This window comes from Phaethon lepturus, unplaced genomic scaffold (genome assembly GCF_000687285.1).
Source record: "Phaethon lepturus isolate BGI_N335 unplaced genomic scaffold, ASM68728v1 scaffold32842, whole genome shotgun sequence".
Lineage (NCBI taxonomy): Eukaryota > Metazoa > Chordata > Aves > Phaethontiformes > Phaethontidae > Phaethon > Phaethon lepturus.
Window position 1 is genome coordinate 1,535 of NW_010521777.1, and position 14,240 is coordinate 15,774.

The 14,240-nt window shown below is 41.9% G+C and overlaps 1 protein-coding gene across 1 annotated transcript in view; it reads right to left on the bottom strand.

Annotated features, from left to right (window-relative positions):
* Nucleotides 1-1,583: 1,583 nt before the first annotated feature.
* Nucleotides 1,584-14,240, bottom strand: part of TBX19 (T-box 19) — a 13,721-nt gene continuing 1,064 nt past the window's right edge. The window contains exons 2-8 of the mRNA XM_010281625.1: nt 8,925-9,189; nt 6,881-7,015; nt 6,007-6,068; nt 4,836-4,897; nt 3,958-4,059; nt 2,966-3,098; nt 1,584-2,162 (exon numbers count right to left, since the gene is read on the bottom strand). Coding sequence (XP_010279927.1) covers nt 1,928-2,162; nt 2,966-3,098; nt 3,958-4,059; nt 4,836-4,897; nt 6,007-6,068; nt 6,881-7,015; nt 8,925-9,189 — 994 coding nt within the window. The 3' untranslated portion in view covers nt 1,584-1,927. The remainder of the gene's footprint in view (nt 2,163-2,965; nt 3,099-3,957; nt 4,060-4,835; nt 4,898-6,006; nt 6,069-6,880; nt 7,016-8,924; nt 9,190-14,240) is intronic.

Here is a 14,240-nt window from a genome sequence, read left to right on the forward strand (position 1 = left end):
ACCAAGCTTTTGACAGAATGTGGAAAGGCAGATTTACAGTCAGAACTGACCAGGATTAGACTGATAGCCGGCCGTGGAGCTTTTGCACTCTATTAGCTCCTGTTTGACCAATGCCTCTATTAATAAAAATGCACATCCAAAGCAAGTTCATTACTTTGCATTTAGGGGATAGCAGCACAAGTCAGTAAAACTAACAGTGTTACTGAGTGCATCCTGGCACACTGTCTTGCCTATGGCAAATCTGAAAGGCCAGATGGGAAAGTCATGAAAATGCATAACACTGAGAGTACCTTAAGGGGATGGTTCAGGGCCAAGGTAATAGAATATGAAACAGGAGCTTGCTGAGTTCACCAGACAGATGCACATTTGATGGCCTGAACGAAAATGTTCTCCTTGCTGCTACACCCAATGGCTACCCAAAATAAAATGCTGCTCCCAGAGCCTGTGTGTAATAAATGAGTATTCACAAAGGGAATGTTGCCAGATCTGGCAGAAGCAGAAACACCTCTACAGAGACACCAGCTTGGAGGAGCTTTGGAGAATCCTCTTCTACACCTATGCTGAGTATTTCCCCTTCGAGGGCTATCTATCCAGCCCCTATCAATGCTCAAGACTGTAAACAGAACAGAATTGCTGCTGGGCATTTCATTATAGAGAGACGTATCCACATGAGTTAGCTTGCAATTTTTTCTTTACCCCTACAGGAGATCAAATGGCAGCACTCTTCTCTGAGGATTTGATAGGGCTTGCCTGAGGAGGTACATGAAAGGACAAGGAAGATTGAGGGACAACTGTTACTACCTGCATCACACTAGTGGTTAGGAGGATCAGGGCTCCACTATGCTTGATGTACACTCACATAGGGTAGGAAAAGCTGCAGCCTGAAAAAGGAAGCTGAAATAGACCAAGGATGAGAAGGGAAACAGTTACAAATACATGAAATACCATGCCCAAGAGCATACAGCCAGCCACTGGCCAAGGAATAGAAAATTCCTGTCCTGTCAATTCGCTCCTGGCAGAGCTGCTTTAAATTGCTCAGAGGCTGTTAGGTGAAAAAGACTGTATGTGTGTTTACACCTTGGAAAGGCACTGAGAAGATAATACACCATTTATTCATATTTTATTTGTACTCTATACCTGAAGCAAAGTGGAAATGCAAGCTGAATTTTTTTTCTGTAATCCTTTTCCCTCTACCCTTTCAAAAATAGCACATATAGAAAACATTGGAGCTTTTCATTTCAAAGACCGTCACATCAGACTATAAATGCTAAACTAGATGCCCTTCACCCTGCTGCTACAATGCAGCCACTTTCTCAGCTTGAGCATGTCCATTACCCCTATAGCACACAAACAGCAAACAGGAGCTGGAGAAAGGAAGGGGACAGAGAATACTGTATGCAGGTGGCATTAGGGTGTCAGACTAATTTCATCCCCTGAAGGGTTCAGTTTCAGGTATTGTGAAAACATTCATGTGACAGATTCAGAAAGTCTTTAAAGCAGCGCTGTCCCTTCAAAATATCAGTTGCGAACCTGCTCACTATTTCCCCTGGACTCAGCCATTAGTTACAGAAAGGGCTTTTAAAACGACATGTGAACATCCAGCTGCTATGTCTGCTTCACTCAGTCCTATGTCTCTGACCATTTTTTATGCGATATAGAAGCAAAACCAACTATGAAGATTCTTTTTGGACATCATCCTGAATGATGCACAAAGGTTACAGTAATAAGCCGGTTGCCATAACATTTCCTGCCTTTGCGTTATGCGTTTTGGCTTCTCTGGCACACAAGAGGTACATTATGGAAAGTGATGTTTGATGAAGTTGGTTTTCTGCATACACATCCCTGGTCTGAGCTGCAATTCTAGGGGATTGTGTGCCATTTGTGTCAGTCTTGTTTGGCTGAGCTTCCCTCGCGAGCTGCCTGTCCATTAAAAGGAGTGTGCGGATGTCCACGCGGAGTCGGATAGCCTGGCGAGAGCGGTTTCCCCTTGCGTTTCCATGCTGCCAGACATCATTCCTTGCAGAGGGATTTGGACTGATGATGCAGTAGGTAAGGGGACGTTACCCCTTAGAAACATGCTTGAAGGGCTGCTGTTCACGTCGCTTCCTGGGTTGGCAACATTTACAGCACTGTTGCTCACTGTCCACAGGCAAGGGTAGTGGCTGGAAAAAAAGCAGTACAGATTGAATTACTTACTTGAAAGCATTTTCCCCTGCACAAGACATACCACAGTAAAGTCAAGTGCGCTATCTGCTAAAAGACAGCTATCCGAATCAAGTTACTAAACTAGATCAGCCTTGCAGATCTTAAGTGAAAAACCACCAGCGACCGTCAGACCTGGTGACCTTGGAGAGAGGCATGGAGAAAAATGCACAAATATATGTGAGGTTTCAAGATTTAAAGAACTTTTTCATGAATGCTTATGAATTTTAAATAATTGCAGCTGATTTTCCTGGCACCTAAATTAGAGAAGAAATGTGTGCATTTATTTTGGGAAAAGAAGGGTAAATCCTTGATATTTAATTGACTCTCTAGGTCTAAATTCCAGCCATTGCTAGAACTGTTTACTGCCCTACTAATAGTATTTTTATAATAGAACATGAATTAGATTGTTACACCCCTGCTTGGGAGGACGATCCTCATTTCATGCAGGAGAATAGTGAGGAATATATAGAGAAAAATAATTTGTCTTTAAAATGCTCACAGATTATAGATACCAGAGTTCTCTGTTGCTGTTCCAAGATCCTGTTTTTCAGCAGTGCTGGGGAAAAACAAAGCTCCCTTTGATTTCAGGGCAGGAGCTAATTAGCTTTTCGGAAAGATCTGTCCAGGAACCTTGAGTCAGGCACTTAGGACATGTTTCAAATCCTGGACGCCGATTAAAGCTTGGAATAAAGTGTGAATCACCAGGGCAGTCCTACAAACCTCACAGCTCCTAATAGCAGCAGTTTTCCCGTAACCTTACCTGGGTCCAGGGCTAGCAGCTCCCTTCGTGTGTGGCACCGAGAGCAAATTAGCATGTGGAGAGGATGGCAAAGTCCAGCTGTCATGTCCTGAGAATACCTGAAGGTTATTGCTGGAGTTCTCCAACAAATTAACTTGGTGGGTAGGAGGAATAAAAAGCAACAAACAAATCCTCAGTGACTATTGCAGAGACATTGTCTTAAGGCAACAGAACATGGGTAGGCCTGAGGAAGCAATCCCATCATGAGGTTCCTAACCATAGGTAAAAGGACACAGTTCATGTGTTTATTAAGAGAGTAGCAAGGTGCCATTGTAATTCCAGGTGTGATATATGAGAAGGTACAGCATAATAGACATAGGATATGCTTTTTTGCAAGTCTGACTAGTAGTCTTTTTATGACTGGCAATGTTTTGATACAGATTTCCTTATAACTTGAGCTTAAATATTTCCGTTAAACAGGATGACTTACTAAATTATCATTAGTGAGCAGATTACTTTATCCTTACTCTTGTTTCTGGCCAGTTTCCTCTGATCAAAGTAGAATCAATTTCTGGATCTCTGCACCCAGATCAAGAGAGTGAAAGGGACTCAAAAGACCTTCTGGCAATACCAAAATGCCCTCAATCTCAAGTCAGCTCCTACCATGTACCTAAGGGCTGCTTCAACTTGAGAGCGCAACTGCTTCACGGCATGACATTGAAAGAAGGCTTGCAATGCTTTTTTTGCATAATTGGGAGCTGTGCTTTAAGCAAGATCACTCACTCTCATTTATAATTAACAATTACAGTGCACCCAGGTCTTTGCACCTCTTGTTTTGCAGCCTTAAACATGCTCTGTGCGTGCAGGGTGCCGTGCCGGTTGTTACAGAGACTCATCATGCTCTTTCCCAGCCTCAGCTCGTGCTTGTTTTAATGCTTATGCTAACCTAAAGCAAGGATCAGTCAGGCAGAGAGTGTCTGTTCCCTGGAAGCAAAGCAGCATTACAGTTGTACCTGTAGGTGAATGATTTCTCTGCACGTAGGAAGCGGGGTACGGAGCAGCCCGATGCCCTCGCAGTGTTGAGTATCGCTCGCAGCTGTGAGGAGTGTGTGGAGCTGGCAGAGGCAAAGGTCCAGTGTACTGATAATTAGAGCTTCCTGATGCACACATTGTATCTGGGTTGGAAATCAACCAGCCACCCACTTTGAGGGGAAAGAGAGAAGAAAACTAGTATTGCACTAAAACACTGCAATACAATAAAGTAAGTAACCAGCCTTCTTGCAGAATCAACTGTGCCTCAGAAATACCAAGAAGATTCCAAGATCCTGGTTTATGGAACAACTGACAATTAAAAAAACCCCAAAAAATTAATCCCACAACAAAATGAAAACCAACACCATCAAGCCCCCAAAAGCACCAACCCTAAAAACAAGACCTGAAAACAACTAACAGAAAATGTCACAAACATCAAAGAACAAATGAAAGAAAACCTGTCTATCATTAAAACAAACACAACTTCTGCTCCCCCCATTTTTTTTTACCTGTTCACCAATTAAAGGTAATTCTATAGGTGACAAAAATATTCAGAGTTACAAATATAAAAAAATGGGGGAAAAGCCCTAAAAATGTCCTACATCATCTTGATTCTAGATTCCTTTTAATAGTCAAAAACTGGATCATAAGGAAAATGATCCCTCTGCAGAAACTGCCACATTATTTCCTTCTGCAAGGTTTCCTCCATCTTCCTTTTTTTTTGTTTCAAAGGGTCCCTTTCTATGAATGCAATTCAGGACTCAGTGAATGACTGATATGATCCAGCTAAGCAAGTCCCGGGTTCCCAGCACCTATCATGTCACACAAAGCTTCCAGCTGACATGAATAAAAACCTTACAGTGAGAATATGTCATATGTTGACCTTCAGAGACTGTTTCTGCAGCATCCTTGGGATGGTTTCTGAAAAGCAAAATACTTAGTGGTAAAACTTCTCATTGAGAAATTACGAAAGAAAGTTAAAAACAAAAGTATTCACTAAAAAATGGAAAAGTAAGATAGAAAGGAGGGAAATCCATCTTCTTTAACCACTTGCTAGGCAGCAGTAGGCTCTTGTGCAGTCTGCCATAAAGGAAACAGGAACTTAGGCTTCATGGCATGCATAAAAATGTCCCTCAGTTTGTGCCAAATTTGGGGGCTGAACCTGGAATTCTAAATCTACCTGTGGGCGCTGTTGCTACTTGCATCAATAGCCTCAGCCTGGCCTCCAACCCAGACCAAGGCAGGGTTCTGCCTCCTGCCCAGCCAGGCAAGATGAAGGCAGCACTCCCCCTCTGCAGCTGGAAACCCTGACGCTGAGACTCAGCAGCTTCTTAAGTGGTGAGAGGAATGGAAAGAAATACAGATTCTCCTGGGGGCACATGGGACACTTCACGTGTCAGAAGACATAGGGGGTCCAAACAAAATTTATTAGCCATTATGGACTGGAATGCATCATTTGTATGCCTCACTGAATTAGCATGGGTGATGCAAGTGAAACTTTGAAAGATAAACCACAATTCGTTTCCGATGGAAGCATCTCTAACATCTTACATAGTTATCACCTACAGGTTACATTCCATAAACACATCACACATTATCACACAGATTTAATAATGGCAGTGTAGTTACATTACAGTTATAGTGCAATTTCACTTTAGTTAATGCTTTTCGACATCTGCAGTTAACTTTTATTCTCCCTGAGCTATCTAATTATGGGATTCTTTGGAGTGTAAGTGCAACCGAGTGAACATATGTGGTGTATGACATTACTGGGGAAGTTCACACCATCTCGTTTCAGGCTTCCTGTGTAGACAGTGCTAAGTCCTAGGATCCCCAAGAGGATATTCACCCACTTCAGACCCCATTGTAATAATTATATAGAGTCTCCCCACTAATATCAGTGCAGTGACTCTGGATGTAAGACAGCAGAAAGAAGATTAAGTTATATAATTTGTCTTTCACACTGTGATGCCACAGTTTTAACCATATCAGCAGCAAAATGCTACTGGAGAAAAAAAAGATGAACTCACCTTTCTTTTGCATCCAGGAAGGCTTTGGCAAAGGGATTATACTTGATTTTGAGAGCTGTTATCTTGAGTTTACAGAAAACAAAGCATGTTAGTGAAGGCAATTTGGAATAGAAACTTGACAAAACATCTTCCAGAGTAATCTAAGTGGAACTGCCTGGTTAGCCTAACAAAACATATCCTCACACGTGATGTTTTCTGGGGCTGGTTAGGAGAGCGCTTTGCTCATTGCAGTGCTGAGTACAAATCAGTGCCACAGGCAGAACACCAGTTGGGGCAGCCTAATGGCATGGTCCAGTCTGGAAGATCCTGTGGATAGTGGACCCTTTCAAGAGACCTGAAATAATGAATTCCTAGCAAGTATGTATCAAATCTGCAGCAACAGTAGCTGAGGGATGTGGCACATGATTTAGCAATTTTCACAATCCAGAGTATCCCTCAATTACCGTTTTGGGATTGGGAAGCAATTTTCCCATGGAAAGTTGTGCTGTTCTGCAATTGTCTCTATCATAAGGAGCAGGGAGACATAGGGTTATCTTTATAACTATCAGTCATTGCTGAAGAAAGATAATGGACTTGACTCTAGGGGTTTTTTTCCCAGTAAGGGATTGGGATGCCAGGACAGATGGACCAGTCTGGAATAGCCATGGCAGGATATTAAGCTAAGCCTGGCTTAGCACTGCAGCCAGACACTAGATTAAGACAATGCTCCACTGCAGAGAGAAGACAGAGTATTAGACTAGATGGAGCATTATACTGCATGGGACTGGTGGTGTAACAAGAAAAGGACCAGTCTGTCCATGCTGATCTTGTAGATGATAAACTTTTAATATATCTCATCAGTGGTGACCAAGAGCACAGTGTGGCATCAGCCTACCTCTTCATTTTGATAGGCAGTCACAGCTATGAACTGCGTCTCGGGGAAGGAGCAGTTCATCACCATCCGGTGGGGGCCTCCTACGCGAACTATGTGTACCTGGGGCTCATATTTATGCAGGGAATTCAACATTATCTGCAGGAAACAAAACAGAGAGACCAACCAATGCCACTCTGGTATCCCACAGGTGCTCTTTCACTCCGGTTCTATAATAGAATATATGTCACTGCTAAACCTCCCCAGTCAGTGATTACGGAGAGCAGAAGGGCAGGTGCCTTCCTCCCTTCTGATGAACCACAGGGCTGAACAAAATGAGACTTCACTGGACTTTATTCCAGTATTCAGTAAAATATTCAGTATTTATTCTGGTATTTTATTTTAAAGCTTTGGATACAGCAGTATTAGTAAATATTTGTATTAGCAGCTATGGCCTTCAAACCACTGGGCTCCCACTGCACTAGAGGCTGCTGAAACAGTTAACGGGCAATCCCTGTCCTGCTTCTACTATCTGAAAAAATCAGAATCACCATCACAGAAATCAGGCCGGGGGGAGCTGAGGCAGTCACCTAGTCATCTTTCTGGGCAAGATGAAATGTGTCTTAACAAGTCTTGGCAGTTGTCTCTAACCTGGCATTAAAAGCTGTGAATAGCATCGATTCCACAATACACCTTCCTCAGGAAGTCTATTATATTGCTTAACTCTCTCTACTGCAAGAAAAAGGTGTGGGGTTTTTTTACATCTGTACTTTGGAAAGTGCTGTGTGCATACACACACACATATATATATGGAAGAACCATTAGCGTAAAGCACTGCTCGTCAGGCTATTACTTTCTAATAACACAACAGAAGGGGAAGCTGAAGCACAGAGTGGTGACATCGTTTACCTTAACACTGTTGTCAAGATTTCAAAATAAAACAAGTCATTTGTTATTCAGTGAATTTTGTTTGGGCTCTGTTTCTCATATGGCTTTTCCTCCCCTGCTTTCTACTTTTTTCCTCTCCACTTCACCATATATACATATCTCGTTCCCCTGTTTTTTCCCCAGGGTCTCTTTGACCCTCCAAGTTGGTCTCCTGTAGCTTTTTTACCCCCATGCATACTTTTCTGAGGCCTTTGACTTTTCTGAGGTCCTGGATGCAGGACAAGAATTTGCAAATTCAGATCCCATTCTATGTGCCACAAGAAATCTTGTGTGTTGATTCCATGTGTGACTTAGGAAAAGTCAACTCATCTTTCTGTTCTCCAGTCTGTAAAAATTGAGATAATTTCCTACCTAATTAGGGTACTAGGCTTATAGAGGCACCTCACAAACCTAATGGAAATAACAGATAGAGAACGTATAATATTTACATGAAAGAAATTGATTCTGGGCTGACAAGTATCATCCAATGTAGGAGTTTTGTACAAAACAAACAAGCGAACAAAAGGTCTTGTGCAACATTTTACCTTTAGATGCATCATCAAAAATAAAACATGAAACAAAACTAATTTTCCTGTTTGCATTTTTAAGGGGTTCAAAGAGAAAGTCACTTATTTCTGGTACATGTGGTTTCTTTCCAAAGGCCAAAGCTGATTCAATAGAATATTGATAATTATCATGATGCAGAAGCAGACATAGTAATTATTTCATTTAGGAGCAGCCTTTTATTCTGCTATCTGACTCCTGCCAACATTCCACTTACACCAAACAACATGGGGGAACACAACAAAAACCTAATACCCGTGACCATTTTTTCCCCCTTCTCTGAAGTCCTATGTAAAAATCCCCAGCACACAAGACCAACTCTGAAAAGCCCCCTGATGATTAAGTAAACCACCGCACTCTGTCTCTCTTAACATCAAGGAGTCCATTAAAATCTGAAAGCGCCAATTAAGGCCTGTTTATTCCTGTTTACATTTGGCCTCCAGAGAATAATTGGCATCTGTGGGTGAAGAGGCCTGTAAGGGCCTCTATAATTACATAAATGCACCCTTGATATTTCTTGATTGGTAGGTGCTTGCAATTGAAGCCAAGAGGTGTATGGGGAAACATCAGGCCATACCTGCCCACTCCCATTGAGCTTGTTGGTAAGTTTGACTTTGCTGAAGGAAATGGCAGCTTTCATCCAATGGGCCCCAAAGTTGGGAGAGTCTGGGTGGATATAGACGCAGCTGTGGTTTGGCGGCTCTGGTTTCCCAGCCGGTACCCATTCTCCATTGACGTACTTCCAGCGGTGGCCATCAGTTGGGGCAAAGTCCAACAGGAAGGAATACATGGCGTTTGGGTCCAAGCCAGACACGCTAATCTTCAAAACAGGGAACATCCGCCTGGCCAGGAAACAAAAAAGGAAACTGGTTTTGAAAGACTCTCCTTGGTATGTTTGTGATTAGGTGAGTGTAAAAAACATCCTCCCTCCACCTAGATTAAGAAGTCTCTTAAAGGTTAATCGTTCATTTTATTCTTACTTTATTTCAATCATTTGGAAAAAAACATGTCATCTCTAAAGTAGGGCACTAAGGTCTTGGTCATGGCAAGAGCTATGAACATAATGAAATGTGTATAGCGGCAGCAGAGTCCATGGGATCTGGTCATTCTAAATACATGTGTGGGACAAGAAGGCATGAACAGGATTAAACAGAGTTGAAAATGGCTGAGAAGGTGGAGCTGAACCACAGATTCACTGCATTAACTGCAGAATCCTGTTATAAAGTACATTTTCGTGCTTAGATTCCCTCAAGACCTACTTTGACTGACTCTGGATACATCCTCTGAAATCATCCAGCAGTCTCCAGCAATCAGGACATAATCCCAGCCAGGTACTCATCACAGTCCAGTTAGATTTATTGACCACGCTACTCTACACAAAAGGTTTTTCTCCCTTCCTTTGAAGGGACAGTCATATTCTATAACCTTTGTAAGCTAAGTCAGTCACTTTCCTCTGTCATTTTCCATGGTTCTTCTGTTAATCCCCAACATCTCCCACTTGAGTAATGGTTTGAGGGAGTGCTATTCTAAATTCCCTAATAAGTCTGCTACATTTTCCTTGTCTAAAAATACTCCTTTTCTTTATCAGGGTTGTGTCAGGTTAGCCTGGCGTGATTTAAATTTAATAAAATGCCTTTTTAGCTCATTTTCCGTTGTCTTCCACATATTCCATTACTCTTCCCTTCAAAATACATCCTGAATTCTTATTACAGGGGTATATTAAAAAGTCTGTAGTTAGCTGAAATGTGTTTTCTCCCTTTCTTAAGTGCAAGTATTCATGTACTGTCCCACTATCATTACATAAATCTCCAGTTTGAGAAGTCTGGTTAAAATTCTTGCCGTTAGACCTTGCACTTGGCATTTCTTCCAGTAATTTGGTCTCATTCTTCCACATTTCTTGACCTCATCAGCTTGATCAGGTTCTTCTGCTTTTAGTTCCACCTTAGATGCAGTGTTGTCCTTTGCTAAGCTCTAAACATCTATCATGCAGTCTTCCCACCATCTTATGCATTTAAAACTGAAATCCTACCTTTGTTTAGTTTGGGGAAAATATTCCTTTTGTGCTTAAAGGTCCAATGCCACCTTTTCTCAATCCCCTTTTAATTGTTATTTTCTCTTTTGTAAAGGAGATTGGCAGCAGCTCACAGCTAGACTTTCAGCATCTGTCTGTCCCAGTACTCGTGTTCCATACCACACATCTTTGAATTGCCATCTCAGTGCCTGAAAGTCTGCAGCAGTAGAGTTAGTAGGGCTCAAACAGCTTCAGGAACTGGAAAAAATTGCGGTCAGCAGAACAGAGGAGTCTCCCAACAAAGGTATCCTATTCATTAAGTTTCTTAGCTTGTCAAGGAATACCTGTTGTTACTGCAGAGGATTATTATAGCTGTTACATATCACCTCCTACATTCTTCTTATATGAGTAAGAGGTCTCCCTGCCCCAGACACCTCCGTACTGACCTCTCCTGGCAACTGGCATTTTGCCGTGCCAACATTTTTATGCCCAGGCCAATCAATCTTCAAGCCCCTTTTCTCTACAGGTACCGAGAGACTGGTTAGACCATGCAACCACAGCAATTGCCTGAGGTCCGTGGCCATGGGGCTCAGGTAAGGCAGCTCTCTAGACTCGGTTAGGTAGCAGTGCAAGATGTCCAAAATACGAAGGGAACTGAAACTCCAGGGTCTCTCAAGGGACACCAAAAGTCTCTGCCCCTGCAGCCATACTCTCCAGTGATACCCACCTGCAGATTGCTGACTCAATCTGCTAGCCTCAATCTCCTATGATATCCCACTCACCACCCACCTTTCTGGACACCTTTATATAGTTGTTGCTGTATTCATTCAGCACCTTCTGCTGACAGGAAAAGACAGGATTTGAGAAATTTGAGATTTTTCATCTAATATAAATACATGGTGATGTAGGGCCAGTGCAACATTGGGAAAGATATATTGAGCCATGATCTTCCTAACTAAATAGAAGCTTAGCCAAGGATTTATATGCTACATTTAATGTGTCGTTCTGACCAGGATGTACCAGCTATCAAACTGGGATGTGATAAAAAGTATGGATGCCTTGCTCCCTGCACCCCCCAGACCCCCAACAGTCAGTCTTCAACGTAACACATTTAGATATTTAGCTGAAGTGGCGGGGAAAATTCATCCACATAAAATTTAATTCCTTTAGATTTCTCAGAACTATTTGTGTTACATACAGATTGTTAATTCCTCTGTCCACAATGCAGACTTCTCTGCTTTTCTACTTGAGAGGTTTGAGTTTATCCTCAAAAGCCCTATAGACTAATGCCAGAGGAGAATACAGTCATCGTCGACTCTAACCTCCTGTATCACAGAGATAGTAGCACTTCCCTGCGTTAACCTGCTTCACACACACTGTTAATCCCCACCTCACTTGAACCAGAATGTCTTGACAGTACAGATTCTAATGACGGAAAACCCCACTTGTTCAGCTGATTAAGTGGCTTTACTGTTAAAATCACATTTGTCTGCCTTTTAGCATAGCAAATGACGATGTCTCCAAATTTGTGTCAGTCTGAATGTTTGTTTCAATGATCAGGTAGGTGCACACGTGACCTCCATTTCCACAATAGCTGAGCACTTCAGCCTCTTCAATTTATTTAGAGCAGATCTGCTACAATTACTCCACGGTACAGAACTTGAGTGGGAAGATGTCTAGTATCAAACTTGAACGTGTAGTAACCAGTAAAGTTGCTTCAGCATTTAAGCCTGGAAAGGGCTTCTTTCCCCCCACTCACGTTTGCCTGCATTGATCCACTGTGGATTCTCCCTATATGCAGAGGGGAACAGTAGCACCTGCCTGCCTCCAGGCAATAAATATAGATTGCAAAGTCTCAGGGTAATGCATAGCTAATGTGGTATAAACACTGAGAGAGAAAACCTGCTCAATCAGAAAACAGAGCGTTTGATATTGAAACGCCAATTGCAATAAATCTGAATAAAATAGAAGACTGATTCCCACTGTATCAGCTGCACCCATTGAGATGTATTTTGTGATATAAGCATGCAGTTTAATTTCACTGATGTCTGTTCTCTTCAGAAGACATCTATCTTCCCCGGGTACCTAGGCGTATTGCTATGGCAAGTGATATTACAATGAAGTACGATGCAGCGACAGAGGCATATCTATGTACTAACACTGAAGTCAGTTCGTCTAATTATGACATTTTGGGACCCTCAGTACCAATTAGAGATGACTCAATCACAGAAGACAGACTTGTGCATGCTAAATTTGACACTCAAGGATCACTAATCAATCAGGCTTTCAATCTCTGGGATGCTCTTGTATCAGGTTTCAGTTTAATTTCTGAATTTTGCTAGCAATGTGTCTGCACAAACTGTCTTGGTTTTCACACGCAGAAGTTCAGACTGGCTCTTCTTGTTAGTTGTACAACACAGTTTTCAAAAGCATTCATATACCCTTCAGCAAGAATGACTGAGTTAGTTCTACTGACTTAAACAGCAGCAGAATTAGATCAATATTTCTTCTTTTGAGAATCCATCCCTCTGGAGGCAATCACTGGAGAACCTTGAACCTGAAAAAAACTCAGCACGCATAGGAAACTGTCTCAAGTTTGTCTTCCTTTGAATAGCACGGGGTTGTTCAGAGAGCTTTGCTGCAGGCTGCTGTCTGTATCTCCTTTTTTTGGTGCACTGATGTGTTTGTTATGGAAGATACTTTCAGAAATGCAAAGATCCTTTTTTATAGTCCCTGATGCTACAGGAAGTTTGTTAAAAGGATTTATGCAGATGACAGTATGACATATTTTTATAATAATTTATTTTGAGATTGCTGTAGTTTGATCATAAAGAACCTACTCCTGCCCCCACTGACATTACTAGAGCTGCCACTGGCTTTCGGAAAAATAGGATCAAGCTGTTAAGGAGTGTGTAAGTTAGAATAAAGAAAAATAAGGTAGCTTACACAATGAAGTAAAAAGTCACCAGGCATATTCAAATAATGAAAGATTCCCTTATCATCATCATAAAAAGATTTTATTTATGCACTCACCTAGACATTTTAGAGAGAAAAAGTATCACCATGCAATCATGATTTACATTAGCTGAGAGAAAAGAAACAGAAAAAACCCTGTTGGTAAGGTGTGATTCTTTGTACCAATTTAATTAATTTGAGGCAAACCTATCTTACCTCATTTTCGGTCACTTAGGCTGCTAAGGAGTCAGGCTAAGCTACTGTACGCTAACTGAAAGTCCGCTCAAGAAGTTTGCTGTAGCCTAACAGCAGTTTTTAAAGCGATTTAAATGAAGCAGCTTCTCGGTGTAAAGAGAACCTCAGCAGAAGATTTCTATCCCTATAGGTTATTAAGAAGAATCGGAATGGCAATAGGCAGTGTTACACCAAGAGCTGACATTTTGGGAAGGTAGCTGTTCTCTCAACAGAATAACTTTGCTGGGCCAACAGGCTAGATTTTTCCTTTTAACTATTTTCACTTATGTCCCTTGTCAAGCTACAGTCAACAGTAATATCATCCACAAATTCTGCTATATCAAAGTTTGCAAAATTAATAAAAGACACACCACATGAGTGAATCTTTCTCTCCGTCTCTTAATTCCTCTCTCCAATGCGGATCTCCTGAGAGGTCTCACAAAAGAAACGTGTGCATGTTGAGGGGGGAGAAGCGGCAGAGGGGTGGCGAATGTACATTAAATAAAAACCTTAGTACCACTGTACCAGCAAATCTTATTCTAGTAACTGCCTGTCTGTTGTGGGTTGGACCCTGCTGCCAGTTCGGAGCAGAACCCCTGTGGAGAGCCTCCTTCAAGCCAGTGTCTGATTCAGAATTAGTATCCTTCTTGGCAGGGTTTTCCCTCTTTCCCCGTGCCTTTTCGTGGTCTCCCA